The sequence below is a fragment of the Polypterus senegalus genome, chromosome 8, assembly GCF_016835505.1.
Source record: "Polypterus senegalus isolate Bchr_013 chromosome 8, ASM1683550v1, whole genome shotgun sequence".
Lineage (NCBI taxonomy): Eukaryota > Metazoa > Chordata > Cladistia > Polypteriformes > Polypteridae > Polypterus > Polypterus senegalus.
The window spans coordinates 169687502-169708330 of record NC_053161.1 but is presented as its reverse complement, the minus strand read 5'-3'; the positions used below and the strand labels follow the sequence as shown (position 1 = coordinate 169708330).

Here is a 20829-nt window from a genome sequence, read left to right as displayed (position 1 = left end):
AATGTCACATGGCAAGGCATGTGACTTTCGGCGCTCACCTCAGATGGAGAATTCCCCATTTGCATTTCAGTCTTTGTTCGGAAGTGACAAAATACACTAATTTGAATTTGTTCAGCAAAGACTCTAGCCCATACTGTGCTGTATGAAAATGGAAGAGCAAGGTGTAGTTTCGAGAAGATGCAATGACGATTCTACAATGAACTGTCTAAAGTGCAAGCCAACGCTGCAAAAGCAGTGTTTTCCTAACCAAAACTACTTACCAGAAGTTAGTGAGCGAGGTGAAAAAGGCCAAGATGACCACTAAGAAGGAACCACAGGACTATTGGCTGCTGAATCGCTATGATGTGATGTTAGTGGAAAACAAAAGTAAACTGATTTATCCTGTTAAAGAAGGCATTAGTGCTATCCAGTTCTACATCACGGACTGAGTTATTTAACGTACTTCATGATGCTCATTTGACCGTTGGCCATGGAGGATGTGACAGAATGTTGAAAGAACTTTCACCCAAATACAAGAACGTTATTCATCATGATATTGAACTGTACATTCACCTTTGTGAGCCGTACCAGAAAAACAAAAGGTGTTTAAAAGGTGTTGTTGTGAAGCCTATGGTTTTTCTGAATTTAATTCCTGTTGTCTGGTTGATCTCATTGATTTTCAGTCCCAACCCAACAGGGAATACAAATTTATAATGGTGTACCAAGATCATCTTACTAAGTTTGCAGTTCTCAAGGCTCTGACTTCAAAGAGAGCGAAAGAAGTAGCCTACAACCTAGTGGACACATTCTCGCTGCTTGGGGCACCATCCATTCTACAGTCTAACAATGGTAGGAATTTACAAATAATGTGCTGAGCAGCTTGAAGAAGTATTGACTGACACATGGAAAGCCTCGCCACTCACAAAGCCAGGGTAGCTGAAAGAGCTAATCAAGATTTTGAAAATATTCTGTGTACTTGGATCTAGGATGAAAAACTGACCGCTGGAGTGAGAGACTACGTTTCATCCAACTTATGAAGAATAGGGCTTATCATTCTAGGATCAAAAGAACACCATATGAAGCTCTCTTTGGCTGCAAAGCTAAGGTGGGTCTCACAACGTTTTCTACCCCAAGATGTTTTACAAGACATACAGACTGAGAAGCAGCTGGAAAAAATAGTAGAAAGCGTTCAAGCAACACAGGAAGGAGAAACTGATCACCCTATGCAAGAAAAAGCCTATTGAACAAAACATGGATGAGATTGTAGTTGATGATGGAAGAAACTAATATGGGGATGAAGACATGTTTACCGAAGAGACTTTCATTTCTGCTACCTATTGGATATGTTTAAAGAAAACCAGTGATGCACATGCATGCAGAAAGTGTCGTCGAAAAATTAATAGATTCTGTGGCCATGCCAATAAATATGATGGAGATGACGAAATGGATATTTTGTGCACTCTTTGCTTCAAAACTGAGAATGCTGTCGAAGGTAAAATTGATTCTAAATTCAATCTGGAAGTACAGGCCAAAAAATGAAAATTAATTCTGAGAAGAAATTTCCTCCTGCTTCTTTGGGAGCTACTGTGTGAGTTCCAAGTCCTGACATCGACAAAGGACGAGGTGATTCGCAATTTGTTCGGCAGTTGTTATGAGCGTGACAGAAGATGGTTTTACCAGCTTGGAACTTCTGAAGGAATTTTAAAACAACTGTATGTGAGATCACAAATCACTTTATGCCAAAGAATTTACTCAGAATTGAAGAAATTGCTGACCTCTCCAGTCAGCTGCTATTGCTCAGTCCACAGGAAGCGGCCAAGGATTCGTCAAGTGTAAGTGTAAGACCAAGTGCCAAAACATGAAGTACTTTTGTGTGAAAAAAGCAATGAAGTGCAATTCAAAATGCCATTTAAGCCTTCCTTGTTGCAACAAGTAGGTTCATTTTTTTCTCTTATTTTTTCAGTAAGAAAGTTTCTGTATTTTATTTGATATTTTCTTTTTTCATTTATATATTTGTAATGAAGGCCTTTTCATGACTCTCTTTTCAAGTTTTACTTTTTTGTGAGAAAGACAATTAAGTGCAATTTAAAATAAAACTCTTTCCTTCCTTTTTGCGACAAGTAGGTTCAAATTTTATTTTTTCTTGTTTCCCTCAATAAGAAAGTCCTATACTTTATTTTGTATTTCTTTCATTTTCATATACATCTTTTCAATAAAAGCCTTTTTATGACTCTCTTTTAATACTTTGCCTAAATAGCATTTGTAATTCTATATAATTCCTAGGTATTACATACAATGCCTAGGAAAGTATATATAATATTAAAATAATTTGATATTTCATACTTTGCCCAAAAATGCCAGGCATTCTATATATTGCTTAGGCATTCTATACAATGCCTGCTTTTCAAACATTGCTGGTAAACAATAACAAGGCACCAAAGTCTTCAGCCTATTTACTGCAATCTCCTGCATTCACAAGCATCTCTATTGAGCCATTTCCTTCAGTGGTCACTACAACTATTTTAGAGACATCTACTCCACAGTGTTTCTTTCTCCTATGAATCTTCAATTTTTGTTTGTCCTCCAGTATTTTTCTAACTTCTGTTTTATTATTGGTTGTTGAAGCTGTCAAAACACCCACACCCAGATAATGCTGTTCCTTCTGTTCACAGCACCCACACCCAGATAATTCTATTCAGCCACCCTTTCCTATCTGTGCTGCCACGTTCAGTGTTAGACCAGTTCAAGTATCAGTTTCTGTTTCTTCTAATGTTCCACTATCCATACCTGCTGTTGCTATCCACCAACACCAATTGCTTCCTTAATTTTTGACCACCAGCCATTACACTGCTTGCTGTTTTGTTACAGTATTGCCTTCAGTGGTTTATTCTGCCACCTTGAACATTTCTGTTTCCTATCTGTGTCTCCTGCATTTCATGGATGGGTGCTGCTAAGATGCTCCCTGCCACCAGGGATCACCATAACTCAATTGCTGCATGAGAGTTGAAATCCAACTCCACTGCCAAGAGAATGCCATGGTACAGTTGGTAAGCATAAACATAGAACACTCACCTCTTATCTCTTATAGCCCAGCTGTACCTGCCAGCAGGTGTTCTTCTTTCTATCCAGTCATCTCTGATGACCTAAAGTTTTCTGACCTTGTCAGCCATGGGTTGGGATGTGTGGAATCTATCCCATAACGAGAGGGCTTTGCAGTGGTTCCGCCAGACTTATTGCCTAAACTTACTTCAATTTCTAATGTGTTTAATGTTTTCTTTGTTATTTATTATGTTCCCTTGTTTCTGTTTTCTATTTTCATTAAAGTCAAATGCTTTTCACTGACCTTTCCTTCTTTAATTATCAATTGAATACATTTTGTGCTACTGTGATGTTCTCCTAAGTCCCTTGCAGAAGGTTAAGCTCACAGAAAAAGAGATCTCTGCTGGAAAAGTGGTCAGCCAAAAGTTGGAGGAAGACAACATTGGTTAAACAAATGGTGGAATAGTATGGAGGGTCAGGGCAGTAGAGATTGAGGGCCCTGAGGATCACTCATTTACCAGTAACAAAGTCTTCTATAGATTTAATTTGTGTCCATTCACCAACAGAAGATGTTGGGACTCTGGAACAAACTACCAAGACACGGAGTTGAATCAGAAACCTTGAGAACTTTTGAGAAGAATCTGGATGAGGTGTGGAGACAGCTTAGCTATTAGCTAAACATACATTATTGATGGACTTTATGGTCTACTGTCACTTGTCCAATTTTTATGTTCTTATTTTATATTATTTATATGATTGTAATTTTGACTTCACCTAAAATTTTCATTACAGTTTATTCTTTGCATGAAGACTTTAAGTAAATGTATCTGAATTTTGTGGTTTTATACTGTATTGCTTCTGGGATAGACTACAAATAAATACAATCCAACCCCTCCCTCAGAATTTAGTTGAAGAACATGTTTTTGTCTATCAAACATTGTGTGATTAAAATGACATTCATTATCAAGTCTGCTTATTACCAGTTTAGGATTAGGGGCTGAAGAACTATTGTGGAACTATTTCATATGTCATCTTATTTAAAGCAAGGCTTAGTTTATCTCAGTTTTAAAGAGTTAAGGGAATTCAAGAGAAGACGTGAATTAAAAATGTAATACTCCTTCATTAAAAGCCTGCTGGACAGAAAGGGCCTATAGGGCAGCAGCCAAAACTTTCCTGTCTGTGGATCAGTATTCCTGTTCGGTGTGTCTGGAGGTCCTGAAGGAACCAGTCACTATCCCATGTGGACACAACTACTGCTTGGACTGTATCAATGACTACTGGGACAAGTCAGATACAGAGGGTACCTATAACTGCCCTCAGTGCAAACAGACATTTAATGTGAGGCCTCAGATTAACAGAAATGCAATGTTAAAAGATATAATAGAGAAACTAAAAGATATGGAACTTGATATCATTCCGTCCCAAAGTTACACAGGATGTGATGATGTCCCCTGTGATGTGTGTACTGGGACAAAACTGAGAGCCGTGAAGACTTGCCTGACCTGCATGGCCTCCTACTGTGAGACTCACCTGCGGCCTCACCGGGAATCTGAAGCCTTCAAAAGACACAAACTGGAGGAGTCGACTGCAAATCTTGAAGAGAAGATCTGCATGAAACACCAGAAAATCGTAGAAATGTTCTGTAGGACTGAAGAGATCTGTGTGTGTTCACTCTGTGCAGCAACTGAACATAAGAGCCACGACACGGTGACACCTGATGAAGAGAGAGCTGAGAGACAGGTGAGGAGAAGAGTAGGAATGGAAAGGGTTAACTGTGGGAAAACTGGAAAAATGGTGTGGGAGTCGAGCAAAGGGATCTGTTTTTTTTGTCAAGATTAGTGAGCATTTAAGCTCTTTTGTTTATGAATCCTGCCCAGCTGTGTTTAGGTGTGTTCAATTGTCTACCAGTTCACAGATTAAAAAGGGAGGCACAGTGGTACAGTGGTTAAGGCTTTTCATTTTTCAAAAGAAAGGAAAACCAAAACTGATTTGTCTCAAAAAATGTTAAGCTGTTTAGCCATGAAGTGCAAGAGATTCATATTGTCTGAGATTATTATGTAAATGGATCATTGGCTCCTTCCAAACAGCACTGCAGCTCCTTCTTAATTTATTAGCAGCTCAAAGTCACTAATTTCCTATTTGCTTCAACATGCAAGAGCTATGACAACTTATCAGTGTTGGGAGGGCTGTGAGACATACTTGTCCCTATATCAACATCCTTCTGAGCTTAACTCTTAAATTGCCACATGCTTGGCGGTGGTTAATGCACCCCTGGATGACAAATAGTTTTTGTTGCACTTTTAGGGAAACGTCACAATTCACCAAGAAAAGTGAAATTTTAATGGAACACATTTTTTCATACAACAAGCATCACACTTACTGCAACATTGATCATTTTACACACTGCCAATGAAATGTAAAAACTATAAAAAAGAACTACTGCAATAATCTATTATTATATGTACAAGGTGCAACTGACGCCATTGATGAAATTCAGTAAATCGCTGAGCCAACTGTGCTTGACCTTGCTGCACGCAAGCACACAGAGGCCAAGGGTGATGCTTGCAGGCTAGTCTAGTGCAGCGCTGAATCCCAGAGACAGTGGTCAAGAGTTGACTGCTCAACAAATGTACGGCACTAAATGATCAGCTCCAGCGTGCTTGTAAATTGCACTGGGAACTGACTATAGCTGGTTGCGTGTTCAATGAATGTATGTCAAGATACTCAGTTTCGCATGCTGGCAAATTGACTGTGGTTTAAGGGTTAAGCATATCAAAAATATATTATTTTTAAAAATTCTTTAAAGTGTAGTATTAGAGGCTAAAATTGTTCAAAAGTGCTGCATGAAAAGTTAGAATATTTAATGAATTCTATCATTTACCACATTTAGGTCAACCTACTACTTCTTTAGATTTACCTGGATCTGTCATTTTTCTTGGCTTTTCTCTGCATTCATAATGGCTAACACGGTACAACACCCTAGTATTAAAGTTCTTGTTAGAAATTTTACAACCCAAGAACAATACCAAGACTTTTGTGACAGTGCAGGTTTGCTCCATGCTACTGGTTCTGACTGGGAGTCTTTTGAACCTGCCACCACTAATAATGTACGATAAGCCTGTGGATGAGGACACAACACACAATGCAATGGTAAGGTGCAAAAAAGGTGCCACATGCTTTTATTAAAACAAACAAATCCAAACAGCGTACAAAGTGTGTTCAATAAACAAATAATTCAATAAAGAAAAGATGCAGTGCAAGTGGAAGTTAAAAATCCATCAAAGAAATAATCCATTAACAGCGATTGTGAATCTTCTTAACCAGCTTTGGTGCAAATAAAAAAAGCGACAACAGGTGCACTGGAGAGGCAACAGCAAGACAACTCTCAAAGAGGAAATGGTGGCCACAGACAATTGCTCTTTCCTCGTCCTTCCTGATTGAGTCTTCTCCCTAGTTTTGCAATTTTCTAGGGTTCTTGTCACTACTGGTATCATGAGGTGGTACCTGTAGTTGATTTCGGTTACATAAATAGTCCATCTCCTCCAGGTAAGAAGGTTTACTGTGTTTTCTGGCACAGTCTCAACACAACAGCAGGACTAGTATCTGATTCTTTGTGTGAGGAAAAACAGGAGAAGCTTTTCCAGAGCCCTACAAAATGACCTTCAGCTGGCTACTGGTGTGCATGTTTCTGACCAAATTGTAAGAAACAGACTCCATGAGGGTGGTGTGTGTGTCCGACTTGCTCTATTGGGGCCTTAGCTCACAACCATTCCCCATGCAGCCCTATTGCCATTCGCCAGAGAATTGGCAGCCCTACCATTGTCACCCCATCCTCTTCACAGATCAGAGCAGATTTACACTGAGACATGAAAGAGATGGAGATGCCATGTTGAACGTTATGCATTCTCTAACATTATCCAGAATGGCTGGTTTGGTGGTGTGTTGGTGAAGGTCTGGGGAGACTTATCCTTGGAGGGTTGCATTGACCTCCATGTGCTATGCAATGATACCTGTGTGTCCAGCAGGGGGCACATACACCCTAGGAAGAGGCTCATTAGAGACTGCAGCCATTACTAACCCAAAAATATACATAAAGATATATAAAAGAAAATGCGAGCACATCTCTCCAGTTTTGATGTCACTACATTGGTTACTTGTGTCGTTTAGAATTGACTTTAAAATACTGCTTATAGTTTACAAAGTCTTAAATAATCTCGCTCCATCTTATATTTCGAATTTCTTACACCTTACACTCCAAATCATAACCTTAGATCTTCAAATGAGTGTCTGCTTAGAATTCCAAGAGCAAAACTTAAAAGAAGTGGTGAGGCGCCTTCTGCTATTATGCACCAAAAATCTGGAATAGTTTACCGATAGAAATTTGCCAAGCTAATACAGTAGAGCACTTGAAAAAACAGCTAAAATACATTACTTTAACATGGCTTTCTCATAGTTTCATTTTAGTGTAACCCTGATGATCTGTATATTCAATTAATTACCATTATTATCAAAATCCGTACTAACCCCTACTTTGTCTTCTGTTATTTTTCCATTTTTGTGGTTGTGATCTGCGCCACCACCACCTGATCAAAGCCCCGTGATGTCCTTACATTGATGGATTAAAGGCCAGAAGTCCACATGACCATCATCATCAAATTCTTCCATGAGAACCCTGAATACAATGAGGACTGATTGAGGTTATTTATGTTAGGTAGAACACCTTACTTTTATTCTATGTTAATTAGTGTTCCCTAATTTTAATTATTTATTCTGTCTTGTTTCTCTTTCTTCATCATGTAAAGCACTTTGAGTTACATTGTTTGTATGAAAACGTGCTATAGAAATAAATGTTGTTGTTGTTATAGATTCGTACGATTTAGCACGTTAAACAAGCTGTTTGCAGGTTTTATATAATATTAAAGGGAGTCTTGAAAAAGGCAAAATGAGTGTGAAGTCTCCAAAAAGAGATTAAGAAGTAGGCCAGGACCTTGAGTAACCTGCCCGGGATAGTCTCACCTAAGTACTACCTAATGGCATCCAGGCTACAAAGTTGGCAGCTTTGACAAATCAGTGAAAATGGCACAACATTTACACAAATATAGCAAAAAGCCCTTCAAGTGAGAGGATAACTAATAAATCCAGACTAAAAGAACAACAAGGAATATTTTTTAAGACAAAGATTTAAACAAAATAAACAGGGAAAAAGTGAAAAAAGAAAAAGATTTGCCTAAAAAAGCAATCCACAGTAAACAAGTCGCAATATGCAAACCATAAGCAGAATTAAAGGAAAATGAGGCAAGATTAAAAAATAAAAAGAGCGGAAATATCAATACTCCACGATAGACAACATGATCTCCTGTTCCTGAGCTTTCTCAGATATCTTAAATAGCCAGGGGCAGGGTTCAGGGATGGTGATGTCAGGGTGGCCCCACCTCCTTGGGCTCCACCCGTGAAGAACGAGGAACAGAGGAACACTTAAAAAGACAGTACATAATAATACATATAATGTAAAAATGAGATATTATACTCAATAATAACAAAATAGTAATAAAATACACAAACGCAGGTTAATACATAACACTACTGACCAATGCTATATTTAGATTAGACTCTCTTCAGCCCTAAGCACATTCTTTCTTTGTCTGCTCCTATAACTGAAAGTCTTTAAGGTCAATGTCTAACAGTTTTGTTTGCTTGACTTCAGTTAGCAAATGAATGCATGTGTGCTAAACCTAAGTATGTTAAACTCATAAATCACAGTATCAGACAGTTATGATTCAACTTTGGTTACAAAATCCAAGTTATAACGTCCTCTCCACACATTCACTGTTCACATGAAAAAGATGCAAGTCAAGAGAGTTAAAGAGTATGGACATAAGTATTCATTGTATGTTGGCATCTTTCATTCCTGAATGATGCACTGCACAAACTGGGCTGAATCGGTTTATATTCTTGCAGTGTGTTGCTGGAACTCACAGAATTTTAAAAATGGAAGAATTAACAAAACCTTTGAGATGCATTAAAAGTAATTCATTCATCAATTTTCTAAATCTTCTCAATTCCAACACAGTCTATCAGCACTCCATCACATTTCATTTCTTTCTTTCATGTTTTTGGACTTCAAGAAAAGAAACTCAGCTTGTGCAGTATGACTGTGCAGTACATGTGTGCCCCCTGCTGGTCATCGTTCATATCACATTTGTTGGACATTTTCGTTCATTGCTGACTGAAACACATTGCTATCTTTATGCTGTGTCATTCCACTCTTTCCTCTTCATCACCCTCCTTTCTATTTCTTTTATTTATTATGTTCCTTGTTTTCAGTGAAAGCCACTATATGACAAATAGATTGGTTTAGTTTTTTTGTGTGCCATTTACTTTCCACACCTTGAGGCCTTCTCCAAGACACCATTTGTCAACTTTATAAATGCTTCTCTTCAGACTTATTAATTTAGTCCTTTTGTTTAATTTTACATTTGGCCTTTTGGGATTGAGTCACCCCTGTCCTGGTTTAAATTGAATTTTCTGCATCCAGTCAGGTGATAAAGTCCACCCCTCTGCCTGGTGAGGTCAGTATATCAAGCGGATAATGCAGTTGTGGTCAACACCTTCATCATGTCAATAGTTAAATGAGGAAAAATGAAAAAGCAGCGGTGGAAAGATCAAATAAAAGAGGTAGCATCACTAACCCCTGTACCATTGTATTAGACTAAAATAAAATAAACAGGATTACTTACTATTTATTATACTTACATATCAAATTACAATTTCACATGCTGGGCAATGTGATCTCGAATCTCATGCTTCATCTGCCCTTATACAGTAGATTTGTTTGCTAATCTACTTCAAGTTGAGTTTACATTTTAAATCATTAACAGAGCGCCAACTGACTCTTGAAAGTATTAAGTGTAAACTGGTGTGTTATGTGGAGGAGGTTTGCATGATTTTTCTTTTCAGTCTAAAACAACAAGACAGTTTTAATAACAGAGGTAACCTGCAGACCACAACCATTACTGGTCAGGAGGGCAGATTGTTACACTGAAGTTCCATTCAAACCCAAACTCTGGATAGAGTGGCTCAAAGCAGGCATTAAACTTGTGCAGGAGGGTCATTTTGTGCGAGATGCTATAAAATGAGAGAGAGCCAGCAGGCCAGTCCAGATACACGCCTATTCTGGGAGTGCAGAGGGCACTGATTTGGGTCTTCTTGTTTTTGTGCCATGCAGTGTAACCAGAATGAGTACAGCACAAATTCCAAGATTTGTCATTGTGCCCAAGAGAACTCTCATCACCATTTCCTTTCCTTGTGATTCCTTTATATGTCACCCCAATATCAATCTCTTCGCCTCTCCACTCAACCTCCCAGTAACAGCAAGCCTCACTCAGAGTCTCTCTGCACAGAACTTCGAGCCAAACATCAAATCTGTCAGGATGATCAGGATACTGGTTCTTTTTCTTCTCACACATCACCGTCTTGTTCCCTGCTGAAAGGTGTAGAAATTTGTTTGCTGTGTTAGGGTCCAGGGTGAGTGGACAGGAGTCTGAATGAAAAGAAAGGAATTTTTAGTTAATGTATGATAATCTTCTACAAAGTACTGTATTACAAGTATATATATGAAGCTATAACAGAATTAATTATTAAACACTAACTGTGTAATCCCATGCTGTAAAAGCCCGGCTCCTAGAAATCATGGATTCTGGCACTTCAATGAACCAATCGCATCGGTTGTACATTAGCAGCTAAGTGAGGTTCTCTTTCATCATTGGTTTTATTTTGCAGACATGTTCGCCCTCCGCCATTGGTTAAGAGAGTTTCTCTCTCCTTGGAAGTTTCTGTTTTACCGATGTGCTTGCCTCGCTTGTGTATTAGTGGCAAAGCGAGTTTCTCTTTTCTCGGCAGTTATACTTTGGTGAAAGAGTAGCTTTCTTTGAACTTCATGCTGTAGCCTCACACTTCCGGGCCACAGAGATAGACACACACATTTCTATGCACAGATGTTTATACATTAGATAAGGAAAATAATTGAATGTAACTCAAGGAATAACTAAATGTAACTTAAAGCTGAAAGGGCAAGAGATCTCTGCCTCATTCTTGGAGAAGTTGCCATCATAATTTTCCAAAGTTAAAATGAAGTAATTGACTAACAAACACACCTCAGAAAATACTGGTGGGAAAGCCCATCCACAACTCCTATGAAGCAGTGCTAAGATCAATAGGTCAGATTGCAAAACACCCCTCTTAAAGAAGTGGTGTTCAGAATAATGGGAGAATGAGAAATTACTGGTGGCTTTGGTTGACTGGAGGAGGTGAGAAAGTTCTGCATATTAAAAGTTAGATGATGTAATTAGAAAAAAGTATAGAAGCAGATGAATTGTTGAATCTCAGACTGAGACATTGGTGTACATATTTGTGAAAATAATTAATTGTTCTGCATTCTCATCGGGGCTCCGTGACTGCCTTCTTTGAAGTCTTTTCCACAACAAAAGCAAGTGAAGAAATCAGCTAACATTGTGACAAAGAAAGAAAGAAAGAAAGAAAGAAAGAAAGAAAAAGAAAGAAAGAAAGAAAGAAAGAAAGAAAGATCACCCACTTTTGGTATTGAAGATACACCAACTGGGCTGTCAAACTTAATCAAACCACAGGAGGCTGATGAGCTCCATCATCAGTGTCACGTCTGACTTGTTGATTAAAATGTGAAGCAATTTTACTATCATTTAAACTGCAATCTCTGTGTCATAGGTCTTCATCCTTCAAAATGTAATTTACTGTGTAACGGCCGACCCTTTACCCAGCCGGCAGCTACACCTCCAAGACCTGTGGCCTAGATAATTTACTGAGAAATCTAACTATCAAGCCGTACTTCTACACAATTAAACTTTTCCCCACAATTGACGGTATAAATGCAAGTACACAAAAGCAGGATGTAAAATTAAACGGATTAAATGTATTAAATGAAACAAGACATGCCACAAAACAGATATAAATATAAATATCCCTCCACCCCAGCAACAACAAGACAGCACCAAATATAAATATAAAACCCTCCCTTGTCCCTGTAACATAACACACAACACGAACAAAATGACTGATAAACAGAATGATTGTGAACTTGAGTCCGAATATAAAAAAATGTCCTGAATACGGATGACTGAACTAGCGGCAATTGTGGTGTTGGATTTTACCGGCGATTGGAGCAACCTCACCGTGATTCCTCGGTATGGTGGATGGTGAATCGACCCGGGTCTCAGCAGATGCAGGTTGAAAGACAGTCCGAAAATGAAAAGCAAACTGGTGAAAGGCGCGATGTGCCTCCCTCCCTTTTCCTCTCTTCTTAAATAGTCTGCGACGGCTGTAATTGATTAATTAAGAACAGGTGTTTTCCAGGTTTGCGGCTGTGGTCTCCTTCCATCATCCGTCCTCCTTTACGGGACGGCATTAACTGATACACGTACAAACAGCAAATGGGACAATGAAACGAGACGCACTCAGAACTGACATTTAAACACTAACTATGTGGCCCCGCTACATTCCCCCCAACCTTGGACAAGGGAGGGCCGAAGTACGGCTTGAGATTGGCCACATGGATTGTGTCTTGCTTGGAGTCAGTGCCGATGCCCCTTTGAAACTGGAAATTAACAGGACCTGTGTGAAATGATCTTGGCTGGACCTAACCATTTAGGCGCTAGCTTGGCGGAGAACCTTTGCTGACATCTGAGAGATGGTGAGCTCTAATCCAGACCAAATCACCCGGCTGAAAGTGCGCTTCCTTACGCCAGGCATTATATAACTTGGCATGTCTGGATGTTGAACTCACCAACCTCTGTTGGATTCTCCGCCGTAATTCCTCCATTTTAAATAAATTATTGTAGCTGGTGGTTTCTGGACTAGGGGCTCTGGGAAGGAGTCGGTCAAGCGGGCCCTTTAGGTGTCTGCCCAGCGCAACCAAAGCAGGCGTCTCACCTGTGGCTTCATGCACAGCGGTGTTCAGGGCAAACTGTAGCTCGGGGAGCCATTTATCCCAATCCTGATGGCGTTCACCCACATAGGAGGCGATCATGTTCTTCAGGGTCCGGTTCACTCGCTCTGTCATGTTGGCCTGGGGATGGTAAGCGGTTGTCAGGTTTTCTTCACTCCCCAGGCTGCATAAAGTTCATCTTATACAGAGCTTGTGAACTTCGGACCCCGGTCTGAGATGATGTTCTTCGGCACCCCAGCGGGTGAAGATTTCGTTCTTCAGGGTGGAGCATATCTTGTTAGTTTTCGCATCCGTTAATGCAAGCAGCTCCACCCACTTTGAAAAATAATCAATTACCACCATCAGGACGGTCTTCCTCGAGCTGGTAACAGGAAATGGCCCCATCAGATCGACTCCCAAAGTCTCCCCGGTCCATCCGCGGTTGTCGATTGTAAAAATCCTGCCGGTTTACCAGGTGGGTTTTGAGCTGCTGGCAAGTTACACACTTCTTCACGTGGTGGCAAACATCTTTCCGGACAGACGGCCACCACGCAACCCCAGGATCTTTAAGTTTTTGTCCTTCCAAGGTGACCACCTAAAGGACTGTCATGATAGTGGTTTAGAAAGTCGGGGATGAGCTCTTCCGGGACCACTAGTTTGTGTTGCAGACCCCAAGGGAGGATGGAGTGGTCCTGTACAAAACCCCTGGAGGTCCACGAAGTCAGAGGTCAGGCGTGATGGTCGGTGTACACTTCAAATTCAACCCCTCCAGATAGTGTCTCCATTTTTCCACAGCCCACACGACAGCCAAACACTTTTTCAGCTGTCGAATAATTCAGCTCAGCGCCATGCAAGGCTCGAGAGCGTGCGATGACATGTTCAGCCTGGTGGATTCTCTGAGTGAGCATGGCGCCAAGCCCCAGGTTGCTGGCATCTGTTTGTACCTGGAAGGTGAGCTGCGGATCTGGCTGGGCCAGAACGGGCGGCTCTTGAAGGTGGCCCTTTAGTCGCTTGACCGCGTCCTGGCACTCTGTTGTCCACTCCCACGGGACATTTTTTCTTAGGTTGTTCAAGGGAGCCGCTATATCAGCCATCCTGGGAATGAACTTATGACACCACCCCACTAACCCAAGGAAACGTTGTAAAGACTTCAAATCCGTGGCGGGGGTACTCTCGGATGGCTAAGGTCTTCTCGGGTCTACAGCGACCCCTCAGATGAAAGAATGTGCCCGAGGAAGCGTCTGTTGGGTTTAATGAAGGTACATTTCTTCGTGTTCAGCGTAAGGTGCGCTTGATGTAATCGTTGGAAGATGGTGTCCAAGTCCTGGAGATGTTGTTTAATAGAAGGGGAGTAAACGATGAAGTCGTCGATGTAAACAAAGCAGATCTTGCCTATCAACCCCTCAGAACTTGTTCCATGAGCCGCTGGAAGGTGGCCCCAGCATTTTTAAGCCCAAAAGGCATGACGTTGAACTGGAACAAGCCTTCAGGGGTGATGACTGCCGTCTTCCTCTTACTCCCCTCATCCATCGGCACCTGCCAATAGCCACTGCGGAGGTCTAGTGTGCTAAAAACTGCAGCTCCATGCAGTGACTCCAGAATCTCATGAACCAGGGGCATGGGATATGCGTCCAGGCTCGTCTTCCCGTTAACCCCCCTGTAGTCCACACAGAAACGATAGGTGTCATCCGACTTCTTCACGAGGACCACAGGGGATGCCCAGGAGGAGGAAGATGGTATGATTATTCCCTCGGCGAGCATTCGATTAAGATGTTCTTTAATTATTCCCTTCTTTAGTGGAGAAACACTGTAGGCTCGTGCCTTATCGGAACTTCGTCCAAGGTGTGGACCACGTGGGTAACTCCACGGCGACTCCTAATTTCTCAGTCCACACCTCGGCCCACTTCAGCACTGGCCTCACCTCTTCAGGCTGTTCCTCCACAGGGGCTGCCGCCGAGGTGCTGCGTCCTCCTCACGGCGTAGAAGCCAATGAATTCTGAGCCCAGATCTTCTTTGGATTTATAAATGAATTTGCATACCCCTTCCCCCGGCACCGTGTACCCCCTGGGACTGAGATGGATGGTCATCCTCATGGTGGTTAAAGAATCCAGCCCAAGGAGTAACGGGACTGACAGGTGCTGGTCCTCTAGGACATATGTATCCATTTCCCAGGTGGTGGAGAGTACACTGTACCTCAAGGGGACTTTGCCCAGGGCCCTGTGTTCACTCCCATCTGCCAATACAAATCGGACAGACGGGGCAGATGTTAAGTTGTCTGTTGGTCGGCTAATCTTCTTCCACATGCTTGAGCGGATTAAGGTGTGATGGCTCCCTGTATCCACCACCGCATCCATCTGCCACCCCCGCAGCTTCACTGGGACGATCAGGAGGGACGTACTCGCTTGCATGATGGCGAGATCGGCTTCCGACCGGCAAGGTTTGGCTCGCTGGGGTTTTAGGGGCTGGGTTTCTCGTGTACTGGCTTGTACCTTGTGCCAGTACGTTTTTGAGTTTCCCCAGTCCCGTTCCACTTGCGAGCCCACCTTCACCAGGTCTTCCACCGACCCCACAACCCCCCTGAGACCCCCAGCTAACCGCGGGTTACAGGCATTAAGGATGCGGCGGACCACCTCTTCTTCAGACATAGCCGGCCGCCACTTCAAACACAAAGCCCGATATTCATAGGCGAAGTCCCGGATGGATTGCGAAGGCAGTTGCACCATGGATCGCAGCTTGTCCTCCAGTTCAGATTCATAGTCATCCGGAAGAAAAGCCGCGAGGAAAGATCGAAAAGGATCCCCAGTCTACAATTGTTCTTCTTGGCGTCAGCCACCAGCTCCGCACCGGCCCCGAGAGGGATGTCCCTATCACCCCCATCAGCTCTTCTGGGGTTAAAGGGTTAACAGCCAGATACGCCTCCCCGTCCTCCACAAAGTTTAGGACATCGATGTTATATGGAGCCCCCAACTTGGGAAAGGAAAGGCGACCCCAGGAACAGAGGGCGATTGATGTATTCACTCCCCATGAGACCCGTGCACGGCGTTGAATGACAGGGTGACGGACGTAACTTCTGGAGACTCCTTCGGACCCCCCCCGGAAGAGTTTCTTGCCAGCGTTGATCCCGCCTCTGGAGGCACAACACGATTTCCCGCCCCAGGAGTTGAACTTGCTCATTGAGGTATTCTTTTATCTCCTCCTGGGAGCTGCTGATGCGAGCCCGCAAGGCATCTTCGCGCCCGAGCGCACTTTCAGCAACCTCGCGGACTTTCTCATCCAGCCGGGTCAGTTGTTGCGCCAGATCTTCCCACGGAGGCGAGACATCCTCCAGGCATTCCTCCTCAGGTCCATGGTGATCTTCGAGGTACAGCGACTGCAATGAATCCACCACCTCCCGCACCGCTGAACACGCTCTGACCGTGGCGTGCGCGCCCGGCTACTCCATCATCACACCGTGGCAAGTAATGGTGTCGTCCTGCTCGCACGCCCTAAAGACATGTTAATTTGGGGAACGCTTAAAGGCAGACAGCGATCGATAATTAAGATTCCTCAGAGAGGGCACCACTTATGTAACGGCCGACCCCTTTACCCAGCCGGCAGCTACACCTCCAAGACCTGTGGCCTGGATAATTTACTGAGAAATCTAACTATCAAGCCGTACTTCTACACAATTAAACTTTTCCCCACAATCGACGGTATAAATGCAAGTACACAAAAGCAGGATGTAAAATTAAACGGATTAAATGTATTAAATGAAACAAGACATGCCACACAACAGATATATATATATATATAAATATCCCTCCACCCCAGCAACAACAAGACAGCACCAAATATAAATACAAAACCCTCCCTTGTCCCTGTAACATATAACACACAACACGAACAACAAAATGACTGATAAACAGAATGATTGTGAACTTGAGTCCGAATATAAAAAATGTCCTGAATACAGGTGACTGAACTAGCGGCAATTGTGGTGTTTGATTTTCTCGGCGATTGGAGCAACCTCACTGTGATTCCTCGGCGGATGGTGAATCGACCCCGGGGTCTCAGCAGATGCAGGTTGAAAGACAGTCCGGAAAATGAAAAGCAAACTGGTGAAAGGCGCGATGTGAAGAAACAGCAAGCAAGTTGAAGTGGTTGAAACAAAACGGTCTTTTTTCTCCTCCTTTTCCTCTCTTCTTAAATAGTCTGTGACGGCTGTAATTGATTAATTAAGAACAGGTGTTTTCCAGGTTTGCGGCTGTGGTCTCCTTCCATCATCCGTCCTCCTTTACGGGGACGGCATTAACTGATACACATACAAACAGCAAATGGGACAATGAAACGAGACGCACTCAGAACTGACATTTAAACACTAACTATGTGGCCCGCTACAACTGGACCCTAAAAAATATAAAAACTGGAAGTGTAAATGTAAAAGTATAAAATTTTCATGTTTTTCATAACAGCTTTAATTTTCCCCATTTTTTATTCATTGCTTCTCTTGATTGTTTTTTACTCTGAGGATGAACAAAATGACTCTGAGAAAGAATTTGAAGAGAAGCACTGAGATGAGCACTGAGTTGTGAGTCTGAAAGAGATTAAAACAAAACTACGAAATCATCTATTTAAGTATGAGGGGCCAAACAGGCCAAACATCATATATTTCTGTGTGTAATCTATTGGTTTACCTGTTAACATTATTGGTTTATGAATAATTACTATCAGTTTGCATGCATACTTAATTGGTTTGCGTGCGTACAATACTTGTTTCATTCATATGAACTATATTGGTTCGTGTCCGTATATTATCAGTTTGTGTGTGAACTATATCCGTTTGTATATGCATAGCACTGGTTTGCATATGAACTATATTGATTTGCATGTGTATATCACTGGTTCCAGTACGATTTGTTATTGGTTTTGAGTAAACTGCATTGGTTTACGCTTGCATGTTATCGGTTTGCCTATGAATTATATTGGCTTGCGCTCTGTGTCGGTCTAACAATGGATTTGCGTATGCACTATATTGGTTTCATGCCGGGCCGGCTCTACGCTAGCAAGAGGGGCAATGCCCCCTTAAATAAATGTCCTGCCCCCTTAAATCAAACTTTTAGAGGTTTAGAAAGAAAATAATAGATTGCCCACAAACTGAATATGGACAAGATTTACTACAGTAGCTGAAAAATCCACTGGAAAAGGCACAAATGAGATGATAGGTTTCACCTCTTGTTCGCTCTTTCCCTCCGTGCTTTTTTTGTCCGCAGGCTCACACAGAACTCGGCAGAGATCCCCCACTCACCCTCCCCCCAGCTAAACATCCAATCACTGTTAGTATGCAAATGACCCGGTGTCAGGTTTCTCAGTAGGCAGGGCAGAGCAAAATGAGCTGCGCAACGGCAAGAGGCTTTGAGGAAGCAGCAAATCTCTGTCATCAATCACAGCGACTCGTGAGATAATTAACAACAACTAAAAAATACATCTATATTTGTACAGTCAATGGGGGACTAGTCCAGTGTTCTTCTCACAGTTTCAGTCTGGTAGAGAAGTGTTTCTTTCTCGATCCCACAAGCATCACCACTACATATAGCCGACTGGAGGACCTGTGTCTGTCTGTCAGACCCTGACACAAAGCCCCACCCCAGCTTTCAACTAGTCTGCACTCAACAGTTTTCTCGTTTCATATACTGATGCAATCACAGCGATTTTAGTAAAGCTTATTCACTTTCCACCCCAGCTTCCAGCAGCCCACAAAGGGAAAGTTAATGCTGTGAGATGCATCCTTTTTCCAAGCTTTTAAAAAGTGTGGCGCTGCTCCTGCCTGTACCAATAGCAGTAGCAATGATGCTGCTGCTGGTATATCAGAGACATCAGCTGGCATGTCTACTCCTGTGGCATCAACAGGCACTGCTTCTCCTGTACCTCTGCCAACAATTGCTGCCCCAAAGCAACCTGCTCAACTACCCAGTGACTTAAATGGCAATACACTATCCCAGCCAATACTAGGTAGTTACCCCAAATGTGTATTTGGTGGTACAACATTAAGATCATTCAATCCTGCCTGGTACCGCACACGACCATGGCTGGAGTACTCTGTTGTGCGGGATGCATGCTTCTGTTTCCCCTGTCGAAAATATGGCAGCACTGTTAATGAGAGGGATGTAGTTTTTACCTTAACTGGTTTTACAACTGGAAAGCAGCACTTGATCGAGACAAGGGGCTACAGAGGCATGTGTCCAGCCACAACCATGTGCATGCTTCAACCATCTGGACTGAGCATAAAAGCAGAGAGGCCACAGGGGGACTGTGGATTCAATGTTGGTTGGTAAAACACAACTTGAAAAAACCATTACTATGTCAAGAGTATTGGTAGTGCTATAAGGTTTCTCTGTGTAAATGAGTTGGGGCTCCGTGGGACTGCAGAAACCTTGAGACATGATGCAGCGAGTAATGATGATGACATTGCTTCAGGTATTTTTCTAAAACTGATGGAATATACCTTAGAGAAGGATGAGAAGCTAGCATTGCTAAGGGTATCCCAAAAATGCAAAATACACATCTAAGGATATCCAAAATGAAATTATCCAAACACTGGCTGACATGGTGCTTGGAGAGGTCAGGAAAAATATGAAAGTGCTGATTCTGCAGGGTTTTGCCTCAAAGTGATGGGACCAGGGATAGGTGCAATGTGGAACATTAGTCTGTGATAATACGGTTTGTCAGAAATTCCATGCCAGAGGAGCATCTTATTGGGTTGCTTGACTTGCAACAACTTGATGCAGAGTACATCACCTCTGAGATCCTGTTACACCTTTCTGATGCTGGCTACAGTGCTGACAGAATACTTAGCCAGTGTTATGATGGGCTTAGCCAGTGTTATGATGGGGCTTCTGTGATGAGTGGGGTTAGAGGTGGTGTACAAGCTCTGCTCCAAAAGAGGCTTGACAGATATGTCCCATACATCCACTGCTACAACCACCAACTGCACTTAGTGGTTTGTGCATGCCATGCAGAGTGACCATGTGCAAAAAATTTTTAGCCTATCTAGTTCACTCTACAACTTTTTTCACCACCACTATGTGCTCAATAAACATGATGCACCTTGTCTAAAAAGGCTGCTTGAGATCAGATGGACAAGCCACTATGAGGTGACAAGGTGCACTGTGGACAATCAAGAACAAATCCTTAGTATCCCATCTGAGATGACAGAGGATGATGATGATGCTGCAGTTGACCTGTGCACCGAGGCATCAGGCCTGCTATGCCAAATTAAGAGGCATCACTTCTTTGAGATTGGAAAGTTCCCAGTGCGGGTGCTTGGTGTCTTAAAACCAGCAAATGCTATTCTACAGTCTCAGTCAGTTGATCTGTGCAGTGCTTCTGAGGTTGTTAGTTCAGCACTGGACTCCTTAAAAACCATCTGGGAGGATGAATGTTGGGGAGTGTCATCTCCTGCTGAGGGAGACAATGAGCAAACACCTGGGTCAAAGTGTTGTGCTCTCAACTTTGGGCCATACAGACTCTGGTGACCCTACTATTTCCCACCATCAGTCTCTGAAAAGATCCCTGCTCAACATCCTTGACAGGGCCATTTCAGAAATGGAAACTAGATTTTCACACAAGAATATTGACCTGATGAGAGCCATATCTAGTCTTGCACCCAAATCAAGTGCATTTCTAGATCCCATCCTGTTGCACCCTCTGGCTGTGATGGCTGGCACTGTATCAGATGTTGTAAATCTGAAAAATGAAGTTCTTGTGGCAAAACAGATGCTGCTCAAAAAATGTTCAAAGGAAACAGACCTGTCCACTGTGTGTAAACTCCTGCAGGAGTACAAGGAAGCCTTTCCTGAGTTGCATAAATTGTATGTAAC

At 42.4% G+C, this 20829-nt stretch overlaps 1 protein-coding gene and 1 pseudogene across 1 annotated transcript; one reads left to right on the top strand and one right to left on the bottom strand.

The window, feature by feature from the left end:
* Positions 1 to 293: 293 nt before the first annotated feature.
* LOC120534699 (E3 ubiquitin/ISG15 ligase TRIM25-like) lies at positions 294 to 4857 on the top strand. The gene is made up of 2 exons (XM_039762286.1): positions 294 to 366; positions 4148 to 4857. Exons 1-2 carry the CDS (start codon positions 294 to 296, stop codon positions 4855 to 4857), a joined length of 783 nt encoding a protein of 260 aa, XP_039618220.1.
* Positions 4858 to 9750: 4893 nt separating this feature from the next.
* The window catches only part of LOC120534698, a 33519-nt pseudogene continuing 22440 nt past the window's right edge, over positions 9751 to 20829 (bottom strand).